Source organism: Aspergillus fischeri, genomic scaffold (assembly GCF_000149645.3).
Source record: "Aspergillus fischeri NRRL 181 1099437636261 genomic scaffold, whole genome shotgun sequence".
NCBI lineage: Eukaryota > Fungi > Ascomycota > Eurotiomycetes > Eurotiales > Aspergillaceae > Aspergillus > Aspergillus fischeri.
In genome coordinates, this window is record NW_001509765.1 from 302,337 (window position 1) to 328,051 (window position 25,715).

At 51.9% G+C, this 25,715-nt stretch overlaps 9 protein-coding genes across 9 annotated transcripts; 5 read left to right on the forward strand and 4 right to left on the reverse strand.

Moving 5' to 3' along the window:
* Positions 1–251: 251 nt before the first annotated feature.
* NFIA_029390 (putative LysM domain protein) lies at positions 252–2,213 on the reverse strand (the record flags this gene model as incomplete). The annotated part of the gene is made up of 1 exon (XM_001262403.1): positions 252–2,213. The coding sequence occupies one exon, from the start codon at positions 2,211–2,213 to the stop codon at positions 252–254; it is 1,962 nt and encodes a 653-aa protein (XP_001262404.1).
* A 1,072-nt stretch (positions 2,214–3,285) lies between these two features.
* On the reverse strand, positions 3,286–4,598 carry NFIA_029400 (protein-degrading AAA family ATPase MSP1; the record flags this gene model as incomplete). The annotated part of the gene is made up of 2 exons (XM_001262404.1): positions 3,286–4,479; positions 4,533–4,598. 2 exons carry the CDS (start codon positions 4,596–4,598, stop codon positions 3,286–3,288), a joined length of 1,260 nt encoding a protein of 419 aa, XP_001262405.1.
* A 434-nt stretch (positions 4,599–5,032) lies between these two features.
* On the forward strand, positions 5,033–6,727 carry NFIA_029410 (putative chromosome segregation protein (Pcs1); the record flags this gene model as incomplete). The annotated part of the gene is made up of 3 exons (XM_001262405.1): positions 5,033–5,972; positions 6,022–6,450; positions 6,507–6,727. The coding sequence occupies 3 exons, from the start codon at positions 5,033–5,035 to the stop codon at positions 6,725–6,727; spliced, it is 1,590 nt and encodes a 529-aa protein (XP_001262406.1).
* A 261-nt stretch (positions 6,728–6,988) lies between these two features.
* On the forward strand, positions 6,989–10,641 carry NFIA_029420 (mannose-ethanolamine phosphotransferase MCD4; the record flags this gene model as incomplete). Its single annotated transcript, XM_001262406.1, has 6 exons — positions 6,989–7,091; positions 7,223–9,006; positions 9,057–9,244; positions 9,307–9,448; positions 9,558–9,666; positions 9,746–10,641. 6 exons carry the CDS (start codon positions 6,989–6,991, stop codon positions 10,639–10,641), a joined length of 3,222 nt encoding a protein of 1,073 aa, XP_001262407.1.
* Positions 10,642–13,317: 2,676 nt separating this feature from the next.
* Positions 13,318–16,847, forward strand: farA (CeGAL family transcription factor; the record flags this gene model as incomplete). The annotated part of the gene is made up of 9 exons (XM_001262407.1): positions 13,318–13,451; positions 13,654–13,678; positions 13,949–14,073; positions 14,140–14,870; positions 14,920–14,992; positions 15,042–15,470; positions 15,523–15,705; positions 15,757–16,743; positions 16,799–16,847. 9 exons carry the CDS (start codon positions 13,318–13,320, stop codon positions 16,845–16,847), a joined length of 2,736 nt encoding a protein of 911 aa, XP_001262408.1.
* A 692-nt stretch (positions 16,848–17,539) lies between these two features.
* NFIA_029440 (cystathionine beta-lyase STR3) lies at positions 17,540–18,989 on the forward strand (the record flags this gene model as incomplete). The annotated part of the gene is made up of 3 exons (XM_001262408.1): positions 17,540–17,749; positions 17,803–18,846; positions 18,912–18,989. The coding sequence occupies 3 exons, from the start codon at positions 17,540–17,542 to the stop codon at positions 18,987–18,989; spliced, it is 1,332 nt and encodes a 443-aa protein (XP_001262409.1).
* Positions 18,990–19,438: 449 nt separating this feature from the next.
* On the forward strand, positions 19,439–20,530 carry NFIA_029450 (uncharacterized protein; the record flags this gene model as incomplete). Its single annotated transcript, XM_001262409.1, has 2 exons — positions 19,439–19,662; positions 19,729–20,530. The coding sequence occupies 2 exons, from the start codon at positions 19,439–19,441 to the stop codon at positions 20,528–20,530; spliced, it is 1,026 nt and encodes a 341-aa protein (XP_001262410.1).
* Positions 20,531–20,760: 230 nt separating this feature from the next.
* NFIA_029460 (ferric reductase family protein) lies at positions 20,761–22,830 on the reverse strand (the record flags this gene model as incomplete). The annotated part of the gene is made up of 6 exons (XM_001262410.1): positions 20,761–21,709; positions 21,758–21,856; positions 21,916–22,167; positions 22,214–22,334; positions 22,383–22,633; positions 22,694–22,830. 6 exons carry the CDS (start codon positions 22,828–22,830, stop codon positions 20,761–20,763), a joined length of 1,809 nt encoding a protein of 602 aa, XP_001262411.1.
* Positions 22,831–23,444: 614 nt separating this feature from the next.
* Positions 23,445–25,126, reverse strand: NFIA_029470 (putative cysteine synthase B; the record flags this gene model as incomplete). Its single annotated transcript, XM_001262411.1, has 3 exons — positions 23,445–24,005; positions 24,059–24,888; positions 24,937–25,126. The coding sequence occupies 3 exons, from the start codon at positions 25,124–25,126 to the stop codon at positions 23,445–23,447; spliced, it is 1,581 nt and encodes a 526-aa protein (XP_001262412.1).
* Positions 25,127–25,715: the final 589 nt, after the last annotated feature.

Here is a 25,715-nt window from a genome sequence, read left to right on the forward strand (position 1 = left end):
GCTTCAGCTAAATACATCGGTTCGAAGCAAGAATGAATCAACGGGTATTCCAACACCCTCTAGCGATATTATCAGGAGTCAAACCACACTGTATATCAGAGGTGCTGTCCTGCGGCGCCATGCTGGTTGTACGAGTACTCCGGGTGGCAGAAAGAATGCAGAGGGCCAATTAGATGAGCGATGATCCAGGGACCAGAAAAGATACACGCCAGAACTGCGAGACCTAGCGACTATGAACATTATGCACGTGATCAATCATCCTTCACTCGGTTGCCATAGCCTAGGTTTGATCCACCCGTGCGAGTCCTGCTCGTTCCGGATGATGAAGGACTGGGGAAACGTCCTCTCAACGAGGATGAGTCGTGCAGGTTTGATCCTGACCGGTTCAGGTTCGGTTTCCGCGGATTCTCCGGCAGAAGGCCAGATGAATCCCTTGACTCCAAGCCAGCGTTCAGTTCAATCAAGTCTCCCATGCCACGTCGGCTAGTCCCCGCACCGGTATTGCTCTGATACGCTTGAGCGCTCTGTTGCAGGTCGCTGAGACCTGCTTTCGCTCGAGTCGTCAATTTTCTGACCCAGCCTTCAACTGCACCCCCTATATTGTCAAGGCTAGTTGAGGCGTTGGAAGCCGTAGCCGCGGCATACTCGGACGGTGTCCTTCCCAGGCCAGGGGGTGCAGGTGCAGGAGCTAAATTTGGCAGATGTTGTGCGACAAATTTACTCAATCCGTCGAGAGCTGGCCCTGGAGCCATCGCACTGCGATCGAGCGTTCCGACTCCTGTTCCCACGAGCTGTATATTGCTACGTTGGCGTTGGTGGTGCGGTCTCGGCTTGGCACTAGACATTGCTCGCGCCCTTGAAGGGTCTGTAGTGCTTCGAGTCTGTGCAGTGGACGCTTGCGACGATGGCGACTCTGTCGGTGAAGGCAGAGTTGAAGTGAGAGTTGCCGTTCGCTCGCGGCCGGATACAGACGAACGAGGTTCGGAGTCTGTGTAAGATAGAGATTTTCGTCGTGTACGCGGGAAGAATCCCAATGCTTTGCGAGGAACGCGGCCAATCTCTACTGGCGCAGAAAACCCATCGATCTGCACCCACGACTGATGCTTCCAGATCCTATCTGCCTCCCCTTCAAGCGGCGCTTCTGTAGATGCTTCTCCCTCGGCAGAGGAAGCCCTAGCGTCTGAGCTTGGTGCAGGTGCTATCGAGCTTCCAGTCAGATCCTCTAGAGAATCCCGGTTCGAAGTGCCGCCGCCTAGAAGATTAATTTCGGCCGGGGCACGGATCGGTCGTCCTTTCACAGAACAGGAGGCAACCGGCAAAAGTACGGTCTTCCTGCTCTGAATACTATCAGTGGGCCAAAATCCATTGGCCTTTCGGAAAATCGCTGGTTGACAGCCATACTTAATCGCAACCCCGGTGATGCTGTCATTCAGTTGAACGTGGTGTATATATGCTAAAGCTTCCTCGTCCTGCCTTGCATCGACCGCCGAGTGGTCCGTCCGATCACTGGAATCTCGCCTTTTGTGCTGAGTGTCGCTACTAGCCTCAGAACCTGTGTCTGCTAGTAGTAGAGCCTCCCGCTTCTTCGCCTGCACCATAGCCTGTCTCTCTTCCTTTGTTCCAGCTGCAATTTCCGATGTGGACGGGGTCGACGGACCCCATGCTGAGGGTGTCTTTGGATTAGCCCTCATGTACGGGTCTGGTCGCGAAGGCTTCCTCGCATGGGTACGTGCCGTCCCATTCGGTGCGGGTCGGGCAATATCGCTCCCCAGGAAAGAAGATGCCAGGCTTTGTAAGGAAGTCCATGAAGAATCTAGAAAATCCACCGCTGCCCGCGAAGAATCGGCGAACTTGACCTGTGCCTTCCCTGTCTGACTGTGCCCGCCTAGGGAACCACCGAACCCATTGAGATTATCTCGGTTGAGTGACTCAGTGGCCCGCGAAGGATGCCGCATTGGAAGGGGTGACGCCCCGCGGGACGTGTGGGGTGACGGGGTGGCACCTCGTGAACGGACAGCGGAGGAGTCTCCTGAGAGCGTTGTGGTAGAAAGCCTGGTGGACTGCAATGGTCTTCCATAGTCCTCGTCTGTAACATCATCGACCGATATCAAACGGCGGGTGCGTGGTCGGACAGTGGACATAGATCTACTGCCGGTGTTTGTACTGGCGGCCCCAGGGCTGAAAGTGTCAATAATGCCATTGTTGGAACTCATTCCCGGAGAAACAGAAAGACAATGGGTATCCGCGCTTGATGGATGTCGCAAGCTCTTCCTTAGGAGCTTAACTCAGCACGTGAGATCACCAAGGCATGTGTTGCCATCGGAGGTCTCTCTACCTAGGATAGACCATTCGTCATCCAGTCACCGTATCGTCGCAATCACAGGACCAGGGGCAGGTGGGGAAGAATGAGCGACCACGAATATACTGAATGGGATTTTTCCCTTCGAGATAGATATTGAAGTATGCAGCGCGCAAAGTAAGGCAACAGGGGAAGGGTAGAAAGCTGGCCAGATCTGGGGGTTGAGACGCGGGATGCAGCAGGAGTTGGCGGACTCCTTAGAGATGACGACCCGCAATGTTCTGGATGGGGTAAACGAACGGAGCGCCAAGTGTTCCGTTTCAGTCAATCGGAGTAGGGGTCTTGGACGAGGAAAAGGTCGCGAACACTTGAAAGATCTGAAGGGAGTAAATAGAATAATAGCGAACAAAGAGGAGCTTCGTAATTGCTGAGGTTCTTGTGATCGGCAAGTGTCTTGTTGCCGCCGCTCTCCAAGAATCGGGCTACTCCGTACTTCCAGTGGCCACTGTACCCGCTACATACGTATGTCTGTTATCTATCTATAGTTTATGGCACCAATATGCTCCGAGCATTGTCCACGTCAAATGTGTATCAGACTGGAAGAAATGATATCTTGAGTCGAAGTCTGTTTATCCTCATCTCGTAGTGCAACAAAGTGTATGATTTGGCTGCATTACAATGTAGTGAATTCGGTCTCTATACATTTCTAGGATCCTTCATTTTGAGAGAGGGAGTCTTTCGGTCATCGTACAACAGCTATCAAATGTCTATAAACAATGCCATTTTTATGGCAAAAGAGCTTGTTTCGCAAGTATTAGGTAGCCAAAGCCAGCAATCATCAACGGAAACGACCCGAAGATACCAGCGAAATATATGATTGCAAGAAATTGTATTATAACCAAAATCAACGCCGTACCGGGGTGCTGTATACATTGGTATCAAGACATTGGACGAGCAAGTCATCCAAATCACTGAAAGGGGGTGGTTTATTCAGGCGGTTCAGTCATCTCAGCGGGTCGTGGCTCGACTTCAGATGCTGCATCCGATTCAGCTGTGCTCCACTCTTTTTCCGAACTGGCTTTGCTGGTAGGTCGTGTCTGGGGCTGAGAGGGTTGCGAAATGACCCTGACGCCTCCGGCCCGAGAGAAGAAGTCCTCTGTACGAAGGCCGCGAACTTCAGTCGGATTTACAGATGTCATCTGAAGACCTTCTGCTTTCTTTTGTCGAATCAGTTCTCGGACAGGGACCATGGCGGCATCCCGGCAAGCTTCCTTGATATCACTGCCGGACATCCCCGCCATTGCCTTGACCAAATAGTGAACATCAAAGTTTTCCCGGTCTACCTTGGTGTCTTTGAGAATCAAACTGAGAATTCGAAGTCGCTGTGCGGCCGGAGGAAGGGTCACGGGGAATTTCTTAGGCATCCGCCTAAGGATCGCTTCATCAATATCCTGGATGCGATTTGTGGCTCCGAGAACAACAACCCGCTGCGGTTCACCCAGAGAATTTGCGGAGGTCAGGCCATCCCAGTGCGTCATGAATTCGGCTTTGACCATGCCACTCGCCTCGTGCTCACCACTCCGCCGTGTGCCGAGCACTGCGTCTATCTCGTCAATGAAGACAATCGAGGGCTGCAGCTTGCGCGCTAACGAGAAAACAGCGTTGACCAGCTTGTTCGAATCACCATACCACTTCTCAGTCAAGGTGGAAATATGGAGATTGATGAAGCACGCGCCGCTCTCATGAGCCAGCGCTTTAGCAAGCATAGTCTTTCCGCACCCTGGCGGGCCATACAGTAATACTCCCGACGGCGCGTTGAGAAGGGATGACGTGGAAGAGTAGAGATGAGGCATGGTCAGAGGATAGATGACGGATTCCTTCAGCTCTTCGATAATATCGTCCAGGCCTCCGATATCCTCAAATGAGACATGAATGTCATCGGGAGCGACAACATCCATCGCGATGGCTTGCTCGTACTGGTTGAGGACTAAATCTCCCCTCCTTTGTCGGCGCGCCTTTTTAGCATCTCTGCGTGGTGAGTCGCCATCTGATTCCTCTCCACCGTCGAGCTTCCGCAGAATGGCGGCAGATTTGCGCCGTTGCTCTTCTTTCTTCTGGCTCTCTGGGTCGAAATCAAGGCGCGATAAAAGGTAACGAATGAGAAAGTATGCGGAGGCCGACTATCAAAACTAATTAGAACGCGTTAAAATGGGCCAAGAGCCATAGCACTCACAGTACCAGCGACCATCACCAGCTCTTGCAAAAACTGCTGCCATCTTGGACCGCGCGCGGAGGCCATGATAGCGGGGCCGAGTCAGGAGTAACAGACGATTAGGCAATCTGCAACAAGTGGCCAATTGATGACCTCGAAGATAGTCGGTCGCCCGAGTGCAACAACGGGGATTATGATGAGTGATATCTTGGTTGATTAGAATCAACCTTGAAGAGATCAGGAGCGTCGGCTGTCGGCGACATGGACAGCTGTGGCGCTCACTCTCTGCGCCGGCGAACATCGTGGCTTTGCCGACGGGACGTCACATGCCTGCGATCTGCATGTGGTTGTTGCAATGCGGTGAGCAACATGGAAGGCGGTGAGTCTGTGGGCGGACGCGATGTTTTGGTTTGTGTTGGCAAGTTCATCGGAAGGAATGTATAGCGATGTCGCGTGCGGTATAACCATTCCAAGTTTTATCATTGTTTGATTAAGAGAATATAATATACGTACTACCTGTGATGCCGAAACGAAAAGCGACAGCCAGGCTTTCTGGTCAGACCGGCTCGCATGGTGCGGATGCCATACAGGTCAATGGCAATGATGCAGGACAGCGCGAAAACGAGCGCCCAGCTAAGAGAGCGAGAGGAAGGCCGCGATCCAAGTCCGTTGAAAGCAAGCCGCCAGCCGAAACGAAGCGTAATTCGACAGTGGCCCAAGCGCAAGCCCCTGATAGTGCTCCGAAGAAAGCATCCAAACGGGGACGACCAAAGGGTAGCCGAAACTTGGCGCAAGGCGCAACTCAAGAAGGTCCGGAGAGGAAAGGTGGCAATGAGGAAATCAAGGATGAAGTCGGAGTCCAAGAACCCGAGAGTTTGGCAGCGTCCGACGACGAGCTGGACGATGCTCCAGTTGCTACCAAGACAAATCAAACGGCAAAATCGGCCAAACCTGCAGCTACACGGGGACGCAAGAAAGTCAGTGCTGGGAAGCAGGTACAGACCGATGGTGAATTTGAGTATACACCGAGGGCTACGAGACAAGTACAGCCGCCGGCTAAGCCCCAGGAGCAGTTAGAGCAGCCGAAGAGACAATCGCGACGCATTCATTGGACAGAACCCAGCAGTGTCGCGGCAGAAAATGAGCAGGAGGAAATGGAGGTTGTTGAAGAGTCTATTCTCCATGAAGAGGCCGTGGTCCCTCGATCAGCATCAGCATCACCTATGAAAGGCAGGCGGACGTCACAGCCCGCACCAGGAAGCTCTCCTCTCAAAAAGAAGCTCGGAGTTTCTACGGATGATGATAAAATTGGTGAACCGGAGTTGAGGCGTAGACTTGGTGATTTGACTAAGAAATATGACACGCTGGAGAATCGCTACCGTAACCTCAGAGAGATAGGGATTGTCGAGGCGAATGCCAATATGGATAAGCTTCGACAACATTGCGAAGCAGTGACAACAGGTATGTAGGTCTCGCGCCTGATCACACGTCAAAACGCTGATATTTTTAGCTTCGAATAATTTGGTTGCTTCTCTCAAGGCAGAGCTGGAAGCGCAGAAGAAGCTTGGCCAACAAAGCCGAGCGCTCCAGAAACAATTGAAGGAGCGGGATGCGGAAGTCGCTGAATTGAAATCCCAAGTGTCAGAGGCGAAGAACCAACTGACTTCGGCTCAGTCGGAAGTCAAAGCCTTACAGACCAAGCTGGCAGCTGCCCGTAATACTACTGCGAGTCTCGAAAACGCTGCCGCGAAAGTTCCTGGAAGCGCAATCAAGAACAACAGGGCGAACCGCGCAGCTGATGCTGAGGCAGCCCAAGCAGCTCATCTCGCGCAGTTGAAGGAGGAGCTGTACAGTGACCTCACTGGTCTTGTCATTCTTGATGTGAAGAAGAGGGAATCAGATCACCTGTATGACTGCCTTCAGACTGGCGTCAACGGAAGTAAGTTCTATTTCGAAAAGGGAGGATTCCAAGATGCGTTTCTGACACCTCGGCAGCTCTTCACTTCAAATTGGCTGTCCCAACAATAACGTCTACCAACTTCGAAACGGCGGAATTCCAGTATGTCCCATTGTTGGATGAAAGTCGCGATCGTGAACTGGTCGAGATTCTTCCCGAGTATCTTACAGTCGATATCACCTTTGTCCGCCAGCAAGCGTCAAAATTCTACGCACGGGTCATCGATGCGCTTACAAAGCGACGCAGTTCGACCAACTAAGTGCTCTTTCTTGGTGTTATATTTCTTCTTGCATTTCTCAGCTTTGGCATGGCATCTTTGGCTGTTGCATAGGTATCTGGAGCTAATTTAGGTGTCTTGGATCGAGCATGGTAGGATTCCTCGGTGACAGTTTATAATCTATGGGACCGAAGCCCGTTGGCAATTATCATACTCTCTTTGTAAAGCCAGTCTCTGGAGTCTTTATTTGCAAGAAAGTAGTTCTCCAAATATAGGAATCCATAGGCCATCAGGGGCTGCGTTATGGGCTCTGCGGGCCACCGTAACCGCGGCATGCCGCAATTGGTACCCCCGATTGGCTGGGGCATCCCCAAGTTCCCCAAAGCTGTCATTAAAAAAGCGACAGGTCCATGTTTTGCAGATGTTTGACAGCTCGCCAGAAACTATTCTTCTTCCATTCTTTTCTTTTCATTGTAACTGTTTGGTCTCCTTTTGTTCACTACGTACTGAGAGATCAAGTCCGCTCTTTTGTTACAGCTACCCTTCGAAGCTGGATCGCCCGTGAAGGCAAGATGGCGCGTCTGGGCCGCTTTGGGTTTCTCGCCCTCGCGGTGGTGTTCCATCTTATATATGCTTATTCCATATTTGACATTTACTTTGTCAGTCCGATTGTGAGCGGTATGAGATCGTATGGCGTCGAGCGACAACCTGGAGCGAATGCGCCTGCCAGTCGTCTTGTGCTCTTCGTTGCCGATGGCTTGCGCGCCGACAAGGCGTTTCAGCCAGCTCCAGACCCTTCTCCGGAAGACGGCGAAGATGCAGAAAACAACGATCCGATCTACCTCGCCCCTTTTATTCGATCGCGCGTGCTCTCCCACGGAACCTTTGGCGTCTCCCACACCCGAGTACCCACCGAGTCTCGACCTGGACATGTTGCTCTCATCGCGGGTCTGTATGAAGATGTCTCGGCCGTGACGACAGGTTGGAAATTGAACCCGGTCAACTTCGATAGCGTTTTCAATCAAAGCCGGCATACTTGGAGCTGGGGGAGTCCGGACATTCTCGCAATGTTCAAGGAGGGCGCAGTTCCGGGCCGGGTTGATGCCGACATGTACGGAGAAGAGATAGAGGACTTTACAATGGACGCAACGCAACTGGATACCTGGGTCTTCAATAAGGTGAAGGAGCTTTTTGCCTCTGCAAAGACCGATCCCGAATTGGATGCGAAGCTACGTCAAGATAAGGTGGTGTTCTTCCTGCATCTTCTTGGACTCGATACCACTGGCCACGGCTACCGTCCTTACTCCAAGGAATACTTGCATAACATCAAGATTGTGGACAAAGGGGTGCAGGAGATAGCAACCCTTATAGAAGAGTTCTACAGTGACGACAGGACGGCGTTTGTCTTCACCGCAGACCATGGTATGAGCGATTGGGGAAGCCATGGAGATGGTCATCCTGACAATACTAGAACACCTCTGGTCGTCTGGGGATCTGGTGTTGCTGGTCCAAAGTACACAGATGGAAAGGCTGTCACGGGCCATGAAGATGGATTCTCTGCCGATTGGGGCCTTGACGGCATTCAACGCCATGATGTCGCACAGGCCGATGTTGCTGCTCTCATGGCGTATCTTGCTGGCTTGGATTTTCCTGTGAACTCTGTCGGTCAATTGCCACTCGAATATATCGATGCTAGCCCAAAGGAGAAGGCACTCGCCGCATTGGCGAATACGCAAGAAGTCTTGGAGATGTATCGCGTGAAGGAAGCGCAAAAGAGAGCCGCGTTGCTGCGATACAAGCCGTTCGAGCCATTGGCAGATCATGGCAAGAACTCAGTGGAGGAGCATATTGCTGAGATTCAGGCCCTCATTGCCAACGGCAGTTATGATGAGTCCATCAAGAAGTCTGGCGCTCTATTCGCTACTGCGCTAGAGGGGCTGCGCTATCTACAAACATATGACTGGCTCTTCCTCCGAACCATCATCACCATTGGATATTTAGGCTGGATTGCATATGCACTGACAACGGTTATTGATCTCCATGTCTTGCACGGTACCTCGGATTCAAATCGGACCATGGGCAGCACTATTTTCTTCACGTCTATTCTTGCTGCGCTCTTTTCGGTTCTCTCATATCAAAAATCTTCGTGGCGATACTATGTCTACGGAGTTTTTCCAATCTTTTTCTGGGAAGAGGTCTTTGCACGAAGGAAGGCATTAATCGCTGGTCGCGAGATCCTTTTGGGCCATGTTCGTTCTTTCGGTGGCTACATCGCATTCGGATTTCAGCTGATAGCCTTTGTTGCAGTTCTGGAAGCTCTTGTATGTTGCAATACATTGACATGATTGGACACAAGCTGATGAGACACCAGGTCCAATCCTACTTCCACCGTGAGATATTCACGGTTTGTTTCATCCTCGGGTCATTCTGGCCTATTCTATACGGCATCGACTTTGTCAGAGAGAATACGGTTCTGTCCGCTACATGGGCCGTCGGATGTTCTCTCATGAGTACTTTTACTTTGCTTCCTGTAATCAAAGCAGAGAACATTAACACCATGTATGAGGTCCCTGATTATCGAGGCTGATTTACGGATGATGTTCTAACGATCGTTTGTGCAGAACTTATGGTGCACTGCTGATGTTCTTCACCGGGTTGCTCTATCTACTTTTCGAGGACATTATCTTGAAACATAGTAAATCTTCAGGACATGCGCCAGGGGCTATCTCTAGCTTGGGGTCGCGAGTCATTATGGGCATGCAGGTACGGTTTTTCGTCCTTCTCATCTTCTCTTGCGGTCTTTAAGACTACGCGACGGGCGGCTGTGTCCCTGCCTTAGCACTTTTTGAGAGCAATTTGCTAACATAAGTAGGTTGGCATGGTTTTGCTTGCTATGATAGTCACCAGATCCAGTGTTTCGTCTTTGCAGGCCAAGCAAGGTCTTCCATTTGGTAACCAAGTAGTTGGCTGGTTCGTTTTGGGTAAGTGTTGCGAGGAACTGACTTGGCTAGACTCTCTACTCTCTGCAGCCCTACTCAAACCTTGCTAACACGATCCTAGTTGCCTCGCTTGTGCTGCCATTTTTCCATCGACTATATCCTAACAGCCACTACTTGCACCGCCTGATGGTACTTTTTCTCACATTCTCACCCACCTTTATCATCCTCACCATTTCGTATGAGGGACTTTTCTACTTTGTGTTCTGCATGACACTAGTCACCTGGGTGCGTTTAGAGCATGCCATATACGTATATACTGCGAGGTCCTCGGCAAACTATGGTGGAAGCAATACGGTTCCAAAGAAGCCAGGCTTGAATGCTACAGCGGTAGTCGATGGGCAGGAATACCGCTACCGCAGGCTAGGCCTGGCAGACACGCGCGTGGCGTTGTTTTTCTTCTTCCTTCTCCAATCCGCCTTTTTCAGCACAGGCAACATCGCATCCGTCTCATCGTTTTCGCTGGAGAGCGTCTTCCGTCTCATACCTGTTTTCAATCCGTTTAGTCAAGGCGCCCTGCTCATCCTGAAATTGCTCATCCCTTTTGCCATCATCAGTGCTAATCTGGGTATCCTCAACCGTCGGCTCGAGGTTGCGCCTAGCGCTCTGTTCATGGTTGTCATGTCCATCTCGGACGTCATGACTCTCAATTTCTTCTATATGGTACGGGATGAGGGGTCCTGGTTGGACATCGGCACCACCATCAGCCACTTTTTGATTGCCAGCTTTCTGTGCACCTTTGTTGCGGGACTTGAGTTCCTTAGCGAGGTGTTTATCAGCGGGGTGGACTTCGGACCGACCACTAAGGCGATCGGGGCCACTATCACCAAGACCGTTGACGGGACTGCGGGGAGCGATGTCGCAGTTTCGGAGTCTGGCCCTAAAGATGCGGCGAACGGCAAGAAGGCGGAGGGTCTAGAAGGAAGTGAAATGGCTCGCCAGAATGGCGGCTCCTTATGATTCATGTAAATGTTATTTGTAGATTATTGGCCGGACGCCATACATAGCTAATTACTTGGGATATTACTCTTCTCCCGTCTTGACCACTGTATCTGTAGCTATGCTTGCTCATCACACCGATATACAACTTACTGCGCCGATCTTAATACTCATCTCAGCTAGAACTCTAAAGTCACAATCATCTTTACTCCAAAACACGACGGAGTATGGCATCAGTTAAGCCGAGGCATCACAAGCCAACCCAAACTAAGTTCACCACTATTGGATCCCAGGTAACTAGACCCGCCCGCATTCTCGCGCATCAGCCCTAACCCCTTCCAGCCTAAGGCAGCCTATCCATCCCCATGGCGGAATTGCGGGGAAGAACCAGGCACCATCCGAGTACCTTACCTTACGCTTCTTGCTATGCTTCCCACTCGCAGGAGCCGGATCTGATGGCATTGGCATTGATGACACGATGCGGGAATTAAAACCGGGGAGATGCGGGATGGTGGATGGACCTTGCAGCTTACCTTGTGGTTTTATGATTCATCGGAGGGTCTGACTCTGCGGGTCTTGTCTTGGTTGGATGGGTTCCGTTCCTGGGTGGATGACAGGTGTAAATGCCGCAGTTTATGGGGTTGGGATGATGCAGGTGGTGGCTGGTCGCATGATGCTTTCTTTTTTTTTGTCTTCCTGGTTGCCTATGTAGAGTTCGAGATGCACTGCAGAATTCCGTATCCTTCCGCGTGGTGATGTGATTTGATTTCTGCGACTGGAGCACGGACTGCTTGATGGCTAGGTTATTCTGCAGGAGGGGAGTAGATGGGTGGTGACGGGAATCAAAGAACGAGAGAATGCAGTCTCGCTGTCCTGCGATGTAAACCAGAGAGATTGGGTCTATCCATACAATTCTACGGTTGTTGACGCCCGGTGTAAGGTGCAAGCTCGACCGTTAAGGATTAGTATTACCAAGAGTGACCAGACGGGATTGAGACGGGGACCTTGAGGCTTCATAGGTTGGCGTCGAACTGTCGACTAGACCCAATATATCAAGGAATGATAGCTCGCGGCAGAAAGTTGAATGATCATCATGAATCATGATCCTCTTGTTTCACTTACAAGTCCCGGAGTCTATTTAGTAGACACTAGTCGGTTACGCCTTGTCCATGGCAGTCAAATCTCGAGTGGATATAATCAAAACTTGCGGAGATATCTTCCAGCTTAATAGGTTATTGTTCAGGCGACAGTGTTTGTCCCAGGAATCGAATACTTGAATACCAGATTCTATCTATGCAGTAAATGAATGCACAAATACCCATACTTTGTGGAACCGGGTGTGGTTCCTAAGGACTCCACAGTGGAGTGCAATAAAGAAGCTTTACTGGTGTGGTAAATCAGAATAGCACCAGGGTTAGGGCCATCTCTGAGGATCATTTCTGATTATCTTCTTGCTTCAGAAATGCGCAGAGACTGCCTGAGATATAAGACGCAGCGTTAAGGGATTATAATTAACTAGTCCCGAGACAAGGTACTATTCTGGTGGATAATTATTCCGGTGAGATTGATTACAACTATGGGGTCCGAAACCATGTCCGGCGTTCCATGTGAGAAGATCATCTCTGCGAGCCTCAAATTCAAGCACTTTATAAAAGGAAAGTCGAAATTCATGAAAGTACTAATGCAGTGTGGCAATATGCACCTTAGCGAGCTTATAAACCATGTTTCAAGTGAAACTCTCTATCATGGACATAGTTGTGTGTGATACTATAGTGGTCCAGCCAGCAATAAGGCAGCAAATACTAAATTGTAACGGCTCGTCCAATAACTCCTCGTCTCCCCACAATCCTCGAGGCTTAGCTTACACTGTGCCCTGCTATTTCGGATCCTGGAAGTTCGGACTCTTGGAGAGATAGGGGAGTGATCGAATTGGTAATATTGCAACCTGAGAGCTTGGCTGCATTTTGTAGACTAGGTACGGGGTATGAACTGGAACTGGCAGTTTGCCACTTCCCTCTTGTCCCTTTTCTTCCTGCGCTTCATCTCTGCCTGGTCATGTTGCTTATTCGGACCCGAGTACGGAGTAGTAAGAACGAGAACTTAGATGGAGTGCTTGATATTCGTATATAGGTCACCATTAATTTTTTGACTGCACTATCCTTGCATGTTCTGGTACATTTCGACTTTGGATCCTTAGTCCGTAGTACTAGTAGTAGATCCGCCCAAGGACCTTTTTCCCTCCGCTCTCCACCGCATCTCTCGAATCCACCAAAGGAAGAGCACCAACAGCCCCCCTGTGACCAAGGACCAGTAAGGGTAAGACCGCCCACCCGCACAGGCTTCGTGTCCCATTCATTCATCGCATCTATCTCAAGACTCTATCTAGCTGCTACTAATCCGGTGGCGCTTGTTCCTCTGACGCCTTTCTCGTTCATCTGCTTTCGCTTTCACTTTACCTGTTCTGTGGCTTACTCTTGTCCCTATTACGATTCGCCAATACGCAGCGCGCTCTACAGGGACGGAAAGAAGAGGGAACTCGTTCATCTCAATTCCCCGTACTCCCCTTTGACGACCTTATTTTCGTCTATTTCCTAGATCTACCGCTACCCACCTTCGTCGCCCTCTATTCCTTTTTATTATCGCCGTCTCCGCTTGGAACGCTCCCCGGTCGCAAGTTTCTTGGATGGATACCTGGCCATGAGCACAACAGCAGAGAATCGCCCCGAATTTACACCCTCGCGACCTAGCCCTGCCCCCAGCACCGCGGGCTCAACGGGTACTTCAGGTATCACTGTGCGCGGTGGACCAAACGGACACATGAGTTTCAGAAGGTGTGTGGTGATATTCCCTTTTGCTGTGGTGGTGGGTTGATGATTCTGCTGCTTGTCGCGGGGCTGTTGTCCCGGACGGTCGCACGAAGAAAATTCAGTCCTGTCGACAATACTGGGGTAGAGAGCTTTGTAGATTGTGCAGTTCGGGTTTAAAAAGAAGTTCTATCGATGCTAATTGGCTTTATCTAATCTTTTAAAACAGACAACGTGCGTCGCGTGCTTGTGAGGTACGTTCTCTCGTTATGAGTTCCTGCGAGGTCAACGCGACCTGCGCGGATGCCTCGGCACCTCGGCCCATCGCAGCTATCGTCACTATATGGAGCTCACCACGATCACCCCATTCCACACCACAATCATACCACGATGAGTTATTTTGCTAACTATTATTTTTCTCTTGGGTGCTATAGACCTGCCATGCGCGGAAGGTGAGTTTACCCTCTGCTGTCATTGCCGTGTTTTGCAAAAGGACATTGCTGACCATGAACCTCCTCGAGCAGGTCCGTTGCGATGCTGCCAGTTTAGGTGTGCCTTGCACCAACTGTGTGGCTTTTTCCATCGAGTGCAAGATCCCTACGCCGAAGCGCAAGAAGAACCAGACTAAGTCGAAGGATACAAACAGCGGGTATGTAGAGTCACCTGGTCTATCAGCCATAGCTCTCGACAACTGACCTCCGGTGTTTTCTGCTAGGACTGATGAGCGCAACGAGGACAGCCAGGACAAGCAGGAGGAGTCGCCAAGTGACGGCACGGATGGCAAGGATGCTTTCGGGTATCGCAAGAACCGGATGGCCGTCGATGGGATGCCAGTGACCACCCTCACCGAGCAACAGGAAGCTCAGCAAGCGTCCCACAACAACGCTTACGCACAATTTATGAAGCCCAAGTTCGCTCGGGCACCGATAAAGGAAGCAGGCAGAGTCGCCTATCTCGGAGAGTCATCAAATCTGTCGCTCCTGGTTCAGGATCGTCATGGCACAACGGACGTGGTGCACTATCCTCTTCCGCCTAATATCAGAGGATCGCGTGCTCGGTTGACAGACCTCGACAACCTCGAACTCGACATTCTCCATCAGCGTGGCGCTTTCTTACTCCCTCCCAAACCCCTCTGTGACGAGCTTGTCGAAGCTTATTTCAAATGGGTCGCACCTATCGTCCCCATTGTCAATCGCAGCCGTTTTATGCGACAATATCGCGATCCGAAGAACCCACCTTCTTTGCTTCTACTGCAGGCCATCCTTCTCGCTGGCTCGAGAGTTTGCACGAATCCCCAACTTATGGATGCGAACGGCTCCACCACCCCCGCTGCAATGACATTCTATAAACGGGCGAAAGCACTTTATGATGCTAATTACGAAGACGACCGCGTCACGATTGTCCAGGCCCTTGTTCTCCTAGGCTGGTACTGGGAAGGTCCCGAAGGTTTGTTTATTTGCTTTGCCTGAGAGTCGGCCTGTTCTAACTCCTACAGATGTGACAAAGAATGTCTTCTACTGGACGAGAGTTGCAATGGTCGTCGCACAAGGCTCCGGCATGCACCGAAGGTATGGCCTTTTCCCATGGTATCTTCGGCTCAGTGACTTATGATTGCAGTGTGGAATCATCTCAACTCAGCAAGCCAGACAAGAGATTATGGAAGCGCATTTGGTGGACCCTCTTCACCAGGGACCGATCCGTAGCAGTTGCCCTGGGCCGGCCTATCGGAATCAACACCGACGACTCCGACGTGGGCATGTTGACCGAGGACGATTTCGTTGAGGACGAGATCGACAGCGTCGCCGAGTACCCTCCAGACCCTGTGCACGTACAGTTCTTCCTTCAATACGTCAAGCTGTGCGAAATTATGGGTCTAGTGCTGTCTCAACAATACTCTGTGGCGTCCAAATCTCGGAGGATGAACGCCATGGACTTGACGCATTCAGATATGGCTCTAGCAGACTGGCTTCAGAATTGCCCAAAGGAGGTATGCTGGCAGAAGTCCCGGCATCACTTCTTGGCAGCTCTTCTTCATGCGAACTACTAGTGAGTGCAAAAGGACGTCTCATCTTTGGAAGACCATGACTAATGAACACAGCACCACCCTGTGTCTCCTGCATCGAGCACACATGCCTCCTGCTTCGTCGGCGCCAAACAGCTACCGTGTGGAGGAGATGGCGTATCCGTCTCGTACTATTGCCTTCCAAGCTGCAGGGATGATTACCTCTATCGTCGAAAATCTACAGACACATCAAGAAATCCGATATGCTCCTGCGTTCATGTTGGTCTTTACTTTTAGTGATTTTTACTGCCTCCTGCTAACGTTTAACAGAGTCTACAGCCTGTTCTCGGCGTTGATCATGCACGTCTACCAAATGCGGTCATCAGTACCGTCTATTGTAGCGACGTGCCAGGAGAGAATCAACATTTGCATGCAAGCCTTGAAAGACGTGTCCAAGGTTTGGCTGGTGGCGAAGATGGTTCACACGCTGTTCGAGTCGATCTTGGGCAACAAAGTTCTCGAAGAACGTCTTCAAAAAGCTGCTGGAAAGAGGCATCAGAGGGTACGGCCCGAGACGCAAACGCAACAGCCTCCTGCGAAGAAACCGGATCCGCCGAAGCGGAAATTCGACGATATGGATCTTGGTTTACCAAACGGGGGTCCTACACCTCCGGTTTCATACGAACGATCTCGACCACAGACACCTGCCGTCACCCCATCCAGAGAATTGGGACAACCTCCTGGGATCAGCGTGCCGCAAGGGTCCCCTACTGGCCCTCAAAATACAATGCCAGGCAATTCGCGAAGCAATACTCGACCGACAACGCCCTTCAATGGTCACTTCTCGCTACCTGCAACACCTCCAGACCTTTTCCTTGTCACACGTACTTCGCCCAACCTCTCTCCGTCTCTCTGGGAGAACTTCCAGCCAGACCAGTTGTTCCCTGATGGCACGGCCATATTCCCCGAGTTGGCGTCTCCGCAAAACCATACTGTCGACCCACAACTACAGATGCAATCGCAATTACAATCACAAGGTATGCAGCAACGCCACATGATGGTGAACCAAACGCCGCAGATGCCGGGACGTAACCTTTCCAGCCCGGAGCTTATGTCGGGCCTGCCACCGGGGATGGGCTTGCAAGGTGGCCAGCCACAGCAAATGTTTGGATTGGAAAATCAGCATGGATGGCCCATGCAAGGCTTAGAGGCGGCGTTGAATGCCACTGGAATGGACAATACTAGTCAGGATGACAACTGGAGTAGCAGTTCACGAAGTGGACCAACGGCTCCCACGACGCTGAACGTCGAAGACTGGTATGTTTGTGTCAGAGATACCTGAGATGACATTACTGACCTTGGCTGTTCTTAGGTTCCAATTCTTCGGCATCAATGGGAGCTTTGGAGAGATGGCAACATGACATGATTTTCCTAGGTGATGAATGCTTTGACTTTGCGACGTGTATAACATCGATTCTCTGGCTGCGCCTTTGCCTCTTCGTGACTTTATGACTTTTCACTCTAGTTCTCTTGCAGGGTCATATTCTGCCTATTTGACGTATTTCCTCTGTTTCTGATGGTACTGTCTGCAGACCGACTGCAACGAGCCAGGTTGAAACGGTATAAGGAAGGAGTACGATGGGAAGGATGAATTATCCGAAATTGATATATGTATATACTCGCACGTGCCGGTGCCTATTTAATGGCTATATCCAATGGCCGATGGCTTTGAATATTGATATGGAAAATCACTCCTGCCTCAGGCATTAACTATGAGTCAGCTAACTAAGCCTTGAATGGAATAGCGGATGACGAAATCGCGGACAGCGGACGGCAGCCAATCACAGGGCAGCGGCGCCGAAGCATCCTTTCCCGCTACGGCAAGCAACAATCCGCTCGTCTGACTCTTCTGGAGATCCCCCAGTCTAAGTTTCCAGTCGTTGTTCTCCCTCCTTTTCCATCCATTCTTTTTTATCCCTTGTTCTTTGATCTTTGATCGTGTGACTGTTATAACAATTCTAGAGTCTCAGTTGCTTCCTATGGTTTGAGTGTTTCAACCTGACTGATCAATCTACGCTCCTTGCTTCCCCGCTACTTTCCCGCCCCGCAAGCGATGTCGGCCTCGGGTTCTGGTGCTGCTGTGCCTGCAGCCACCAATGCTATGAAGAAGGCATTCCCTCACGTCGACCTTGACGGACACAATCTCCCTCCGTCGCCTGCTCCGTCGAGTCCTCGGACAGGCAAGCGATATGCAATTGCCACAGAACTCGTATATACCGACAGCAATGACCAGTACAATGCCAGCAGCGTTCCCATTTACCAGGTATGTCTTCGATGCGAGGCAACCATCCGATGAGAGTATACTGATTGAAGCAGAGCGCCACGTTTAAGCAGACCTCGGGCGGCGGCGGCGGAGAATATGACTACACTCGCTCCGGAAATCCCACCAGAACTCACCTCGAACGACACCTCGCCAAAATCATGTCCGCGCAGCGCGCGCTAGTTGTCTCATCTGGTATGGCTGCTTTGGATGTGATCTCCCGACTGCTTCGTCCTGGTGACGAGGTTGTGACGGGTGACGACCTTTACGGCGGAACGCATCGTCTTTTGAAATACCTGTCGACCAACGGTGGCATCATCGTCCACCATGTCGATACGACGCAGCCGGAGAAAGTCCGCGAGGTGTTGACTCCGAAGACAGCTATGGTCTTACTCGAGACGCCGACCAATCCTCTCATCAAGATTGTCGATATTCCCCAGATTGCCACGGCGGCGCACGAGATCAACCCGAGTTGCTTGGTGGCGGTAGACAACACTATGATGTCTCCGCTGCTATTGAACCCTCTCGAGCTCGGTGCGGATATTGTTTATGAAAGTGGAACCAAGTACCTGTCTGGCCATCATGACCTCATGGCCGGTGTGATTGCCGTGAACGACCTTGCTCTTGGGGAGCGGCTATACTTCCCCATCAACGCGTCGGGATGCGGCCTGTCTCCGTTTGACTCGTGGCTCTTGATGCGTGGTGTGAAGACGCTCAAGGTGCGGATGGACCAGCAGCAATCCAACGCGCAGCGCATTGCCGAGTTTCTCGAATCCCATGGGTTCAAGGTTCGATACCCGGGGCTGCGGTCTCACCCGCAGTACGAGCTGCACCACTCCATGGCGCGGGGCGCCGGAGCGGTGCTGTCGTTTGAGACTGGCGATGTCGGCGTCAGCGAGCGCATCGTCGAAAGCGCCAAGCTGTGGGCCATCAGTGTCAGCTTCGGCTGTGTCAACAGTCTGATCAGCATGCCCTGTCGGATGAGCCATGCCAGTATTGACGCGAAGACGCGACAGGAGCGAGCGATGCCGGAAGATTTGATCCGGCTGTGTGTTGGTATTGAGGATGTAGATGATCTCATTGACGATTTGCGGCGGGCGGTAAGTCTCTTTCACTTTCCTGCATTTTTCTGCATTCTTTCAATGCTAATTACCCGTGCAATTAGCTCGTTCAAGCCGGTGCAGTCAACATCACTCTAGATGGATTCGAGGCGAACGCGTCTAGTGAAACTAACTCTGCGTGATGTTTGCGAGCAGCTGGTACGGTCTCATTCGATTTCGGGCGATATCATTGGCGTTGAGGTTTACAAAATATGTCTCGGTTATACAGAACATAATCTGGTTATTCTATAGTACGATATTCATTGTAGACTGTAGACCTAAGTGTTATTAAAATGAGTCTCAACTGATTGACTAGATTGCACTTCGGCAACCGAGAGCCGGCATCGGAGGCTCGCCGAACGTATCGGGCCCGGGGCATTCTCGTCCGTGATGCAGTCAGAGTCATCAGCATAATTGTTTCCCCCAGATTGGTCAGGATGAATCGCTGGCGATATGAGTATATGAGTATCAGGCATGGCTGTTTGTAATTGATAACTGCAAACTCTCTATCGTCTACGCAAGCGTCTCCGTTACAGACCTGTTTGTGCCGACGCCTCATTGTTTACTCTACAATCGACCGAGTCAGCAGATTATGCCACGGAATGCCCTCACCCCAGATGGCCTCGTCACCATACCAGGTCCAGCCGCAGAACGGCCATTGAAGCCGTCAACGGCACCAACAGCGTCAGCGTCAGCTACAGCTACAGCTTCATCAAAATGGAACACCGACAAACTAGGCATGCGCCTCGGCGTAGACATCGCCAGCGCAATGACAGCAGGAGCTCTAACCTGCCCCGTCATCACCGTCATCGACCGGTACAACCCATCCATCCCCTTTCCCTTGTCCTGTCCTCTGACTAACTGATATGATTGATACAATAGAGCCATCATCGAAAAAGCCGCCAAGGGCCTCCCCATCCGCAGCACCCTCACCTCCTGCTTCCGGTCCATGCTCACCCAGCCCGCGGCGTTCTTCACAAGTGTCCCGTTTTTATTGATCTATACCCTCTACACGTCGACGTACCTCACGGCCAACGCTATCGATACTCTGACCTCGACGCTCCGCGATAGGCCCTTTGAGACTGTTTTCCCGGGAACGGTCAAGTTTTTGACGACTACGGCTGTGAATATGGGGATTTGCGTGTATAAGGATGCGCGGTTTGCGAGGATCTTTGGGGCCGGCAACAACACCGCGTCTACGACAACCAGCAGTGGTACAAATACAAGTACAAGTGCAGGTGTTGGTGTTGGTGTAGCCTCCGGCGGGGTGACATGCCACCCATCCAGCACGTCAGCCTTGAAGGTCCCCAAGATAAGCTACGCCCTCTTCTGTCTACGGGATAGCATCACCATCTTCGCGTCGTTTAATGTGCCTGCGCTACTTGCGCCGAGCATCCCCGATGGGATTGTGGCTACGGCAGGGGGGAAATCTGCGCTGGCGCAGTTTGCGTGTCCGGCTCTGATGCAGTTCGTCAGTACGCCGATGCATTTGCTGGGCTTGGATTTGTATAATCGGCAGCCGGTTGGCGGGCTGGGGTGGAGGGAGAGGGTGGGCAGGATCAGGAGGGATTATGTGGCGAGTTGCTTTGCGAGGATGGGGAAGATTGTTCCTGCGTATGGGGTTGGTGGGGTGGTGAATGTTAGGATGAGGGAGGGGTTGATGAGACGCTTGTCTGCTTCGTAATGTTTGCTCTGGCATGGCGTTGGCGTTGGGTTGGCGTTGGCGGGGTAGATTTCTTCTGGTTAGATATGGATTGTATAGCTGGTGTCATGTACAGATACAGCTGATAATGATTGGTTTTAGCTAGATAGATTGGGTATAGAGCTAACATCTCCGCTACCGCAATGCAGTGATTACCATCTGACAGGTCAGGTTAGCATACTTTCTTCGAATGTCAATGCAGCAGCAGGTACTTACGAGAACGGCTCCAAATGCAAATACACCTCCTCCGCCCCATCTCCCAGGACATCCCGCTGCGCCCGCGCAGCCGCATTCCGCACATCGTGCAGCATGCTCGCCGGCCCGCAGACGAAGATGCCTAGTCGCTTACCGCGCGCGCTGGACGGCGACGTACAGCCTGCAATGAAGGCAGGCAGATCCGGCCGGGGACCGTGTGTTATGCCGATCTGCGACATGCTGCTGGCGAGAGGTTTGGTGGGGGGGAGTTTACTCTCGTCATCTGTCTGCTGATGCTGCTGTTCCTGCTGAGGGGTAACGAATACCGAGGCGGAGACGTCCCCGCCTCTGGTAGAGACATTGGACGTTGAGATGCGGCTGTCAATTTCCTCAATGTACCACTCTGCCATTGACTGGTTGCGCGTTGCGAAGATGATCTGCAGAGCTGGTGTTGACGAGGAGGATGAGGCAAGCACGGCGTCCACAATACCCAGCGAGAAGCCGCCGCCTGAGCCGCCCGAGATGACAAGGACAGAGTCGAAGCGCGCGAGGTCGTTGGATGCGGATGCAGCGAGGCCGCCGTAGGGACCTTCGAGGAGGACGGTGCGCTCGGTGCCGGGGCGCTGCGCGGCGAGGCTGGCGAGTCGAGCGGTGATCCCTCCGCGGGGTTTGATGTAGAAGACCAGTTCGTTGGCTTTGGACAGGGAGGCTGCGTCGTGGGCGATGGAGGTGATGGTGAAGGGGTGGGCGGTTAGAGAGTGCAGGCCGAGCTGGGAGGCGTTCAAAAAGCGGAGGAAGACGTGTTGGCCTGGGGACCAGGTTATGAAGGTGGGGATTTTGATGCGGACCAGGCCACATGGGAGGACGTCGAGGGTGGCTTTGTGGCGGCCGTGGAGGAGGGTGGTGCGGATGTATGCTGCGCAGAGACTGAAGAGGTAGAGGGCACCCCCGGCGATGAAGTAATCCCTGCTACGTCAGCTTAGCTGTCTATCAGGTAGATAGAAGCGATAATACCAAGATGTGAGACGAAAGTCACAGTGGAAGAAGAAGAAGAGGACGAAGAGCAGTGCCACGGTGACGTGCGTTGCTTTGAAGAACTCGTAGTATCGGTTTCTACAGTCGTTAGGCCGAGACCTCGTCTGAGAGGACCGAGACAAAGGACTCAGACTCACCGGATAGCCGGCAAAGACATGAAGGTCAAATACGCCTGGGGAATCAGCGCCGCAACTCCAGTCCAGTACGTAACCTCCGTCTTCCACTGCTTGACCATATCGCCCTTGTCGATATGGACAATGATGAAGGGAAAGGTATGGATCAATGCCAGGACGAACATGGTGTAGCTGGCCCACTGATGGAAGACCTGCAGCTTTTCATGCGGTACACCAGTGAGCATTGAGATAAGATTCGCTTTCGTTCCCAGGACCCTATACAATCAGCCAAGTCCTGACAGAGCATGTACTTTGTACTCACAGCACAAAAGGAAGAAGGCCCAAGGCCATCCACCCCGTCCTCGTCGCGATCGGCGGACTACCTCCATAGGAAACCGTAGCCGTATTAGGCCAGTAGTATGGCTTCGGGCCAAGGGTCATGGCTAGTAATGTCAGTCGCAAATCAAGTAGTCGACCTGGTATACACCCACCAAAGAAGAAAACAAATCCCACCAGTCCTAGGAGCATCACACCCAGAGACGGAGACCAGTACCGCAAGGACGGTATCTGGTATCCCTGATAGGACAGATAGCGCATGGCAGCCGTCGTCTTCCGCCAGACAGCACTGCGCTTCACGGGCAGAGGAGCTCGCCGGGAGAGGAAGTGCGCTATGGCGAAGACTGCAATGGTCGCACACATGAAGTAGACGGTGTTCAAGGCGTAGACATGATCCGCTTCGTACCTGAGTGTCATTAGATTACTGAAGCGTCATCAGAAGCTTTGTAGAAGGGTAGATAGATACCAGTATCGCCAGTGGCCACGACGGTAGGCGCACTGCTCCGGACTCAATTTGCAGGTGTCTTTCCGGGAAGAATGAAGCATCACAGGCTGGTCTAGCCATGGGAGGCCGGAGCCTGCATCGTCAGACATGTCCATCATCTTGGTAGTCAAAGACGATCACGACAGTAGATCCTGCAGTCGCGATACCTGATCTGTTCTGTGTCAGTTGAGATGGAGATGATCTGACTTGGTTGGGATTAGACAGAGGAGAACAAACTCTGCAGACTGCCGGGACAGAAGGAACGCTAACAGCTGACCAGAGTCATGCTATTCCTTAGTATACTACCTGGGCCATACTAGAGTTAGATATAAGAGTCAGGTAAAGTAGCTTCAATGACCTAGGTAGTATCGTTGAATGCTTCAGGGCCGTAAATGCTGGTCGCTGATTGGTGCAGACATGCTCACAATTGAGCACATTTCCAGCCTGTTAGCGTCGAGTGTGGACCATCTTTCTTTTTTTTTCCCCTTCTCTTCAGATGATATTAATCTATTTCTTTTTATTTATTGTGTTAATTGGCCTATGGCTTTGAGCAGATTTGCGCTGAATCCGTGCGTTGGTTGCAGACAGAGACACCGTGGATCAACCTTAACTGAGAGGGAAAACGGAAACATCGAAGAATGAAAAATGGAAAAAGAAGATAGAGCATGATGGCATAATCTCATAACACTAGTCATAGTCATACTACGAACGTAACAAATACCAGCACATATCATCAACCCACTTGCAATGGGACACTCTCAACGGAAATCGTCGACGTCATATGTTCACTGCCAGTGCTAGTGCCATTGGCAGTGCAGGTGCTCACTTCGTTCTCTCCCCACAGCCCATGATCCCTCAGAGCTTGATACCCTCCCCTCAGACTATCGGCCTCGATGCCCTTGGCTCGCAGAATGCTCGTGGCCACCCGGGCTGTATCACCATGATAGCAAATGACCAAGACATGCTGGCCACGGAGCTTACTCAGAGCCTCTTCTGCGTTGAAAAGGGTCTCGAGTTCTAGCCATTGGGCTTCCAGCACGCTGGGGTCTGCGAATGGCTTTGGAGTATGCGAGTCCAGGCTGCGAAGGGGGATGTTGACGGATCCCGGCAGATGCCAGGTGGAGTAATCTGCTGCCGTTCTCAGGTCAAGCACGCAGCAAAGTGGTCTGAGCTCGATGTCCCGCAGAAGACTGTCCGAGAGCGAGCGGGGTGTCTCGTAGAAATGCGTGAAGAGGACGATGGGGCTTCGTTCCCAGCTCTCGTCGTAGCGGTAGATGTCGACTGCGCTGAGATTCTGCGACAGTCAGTATGATCATGTCAATCAGAAGATACACCAGCCAGACTTACCTGGTTCTTGATGGGATGGAATTTCTCCTTCCCCAGTTTGGAAAAGTACTCGCCAATGTACTGGTAGGGCAGGTCGCAGCAGATAAAAACACAATGGACTAAGCCATCCGGCCCTGCTAGCTCAGCCAGCGTCCCGGCCTGCTTGCGTCTCTCCAGCAGCTGAAACAATCCCTGTAAATTGAATCCCGACGACGGGCCACAGACGATCCCCTCGCGGCACAGATCCAGCGACAACGAGAAGGAATCAAACGAATTGACTTCCTCAATGGCATCAACCGCCTCTCTCCAAGGAAACTCGACTGGTTTCAGGAGCGCCAACGACCGCGGGCCCGGCACGCGGTCCCCAGCCGCCGTGCACACCCCCAGCCGCAACACCGACGGCTTGTTCTCCTTGAAGAACGTCCCCAGCCCGGTCATGGTGCCGGACGTGCCCATTCCGGCGCAAAGCACATTGATCTCCGGAAGCTGCTTGAGGATCTGCGGGCCCGTCCAGCGCACATGCGAGCCCCAGTTATCATTGTTCTCGTACTGGTTGGGGTTGAGGATCTCGTCGGACTCCAGGCCCATCTTCCGGGCACGCTGTATCCCGCCGCGGTCGTCAAACGGTTCAGGCTGGCTTGGCCCGCCGAACAGGGTGATATCCAGTCCGAAGAACTGCATGAGTTTTAACTTGGCGTCGCTGGTCTTGTTGCTTAGGAAGGCTCGTGTGTCGTGGATGCCGTGCATGACGCGGGCGATCATCGACATGGAGATCACCGTTGACCCGGAACTATACTCGATGATGGTCTTGGTTTTGCCCGGGACGACTTTCTTCTCGAGCATGTTTAATGCTGCGGTTCGTTAGTCGGTAGCTATCATGGTCCTGAAAGAACTCTTACCAGGCATTGCCTTGACATTGTTGGCTGGATGCATCGACATCATTTTGGCGTAGATGCGCACGCCATCCTGATGGTAGGGATTTAGGTACTCTGGAACCTCCACCAGGGGAAGAGGAGGCTGACAGTCGGGGTCAAAGTACTTCCTGAGGGCATCAGGGCCCCGGTACACGTTCAACCCGTTTGCAGCCATCGTTTGCTACTGACAACAAATGTAAACGCTAAGCAAAGCATTAAGACGCAGATGCAGATGCAGACGCAGAAGCCCCGGTTTTATACGACAGACCCCTTCTGCAGTGACAAAACGCAATATGCCCGACAGCAGAATGACCCACCAGCCGAGCATCACTGCAGCCAGAAGGAGAAGATCCATCTGAGCAGATTCCGCTCTGTAATGAGCTATTTTCTGAAACGCAGGGCTGATCTCTGCAGGTTTCTTCCTCGGGGAATGCCCAGACTACCTTGGAGGCGGATGTTCGCCTACAATTACCGTGATAGACCGAGAAAGAGTACCTGGGGGCCGTAGACGAATGATCGACAGGGTTTCTACTACACTATTCAATGTCAACTTCCATGATTCGTGGTGTAGGGTAGGCAACAGACCCGTTTATGGGTGTTGGCACCTCCAAGGTCCTGAAGAATTCGGACGGCAATTGCCTCCAATGAACACAATGAATCAACTGTGCACGGTGTTTCTGCAGCCGAATTAACCTACCTACTATCAAATAGAGTAATTAATTAAGACACGCACGGGGACCTTGGTGAGTGTTTTTGCGCACATT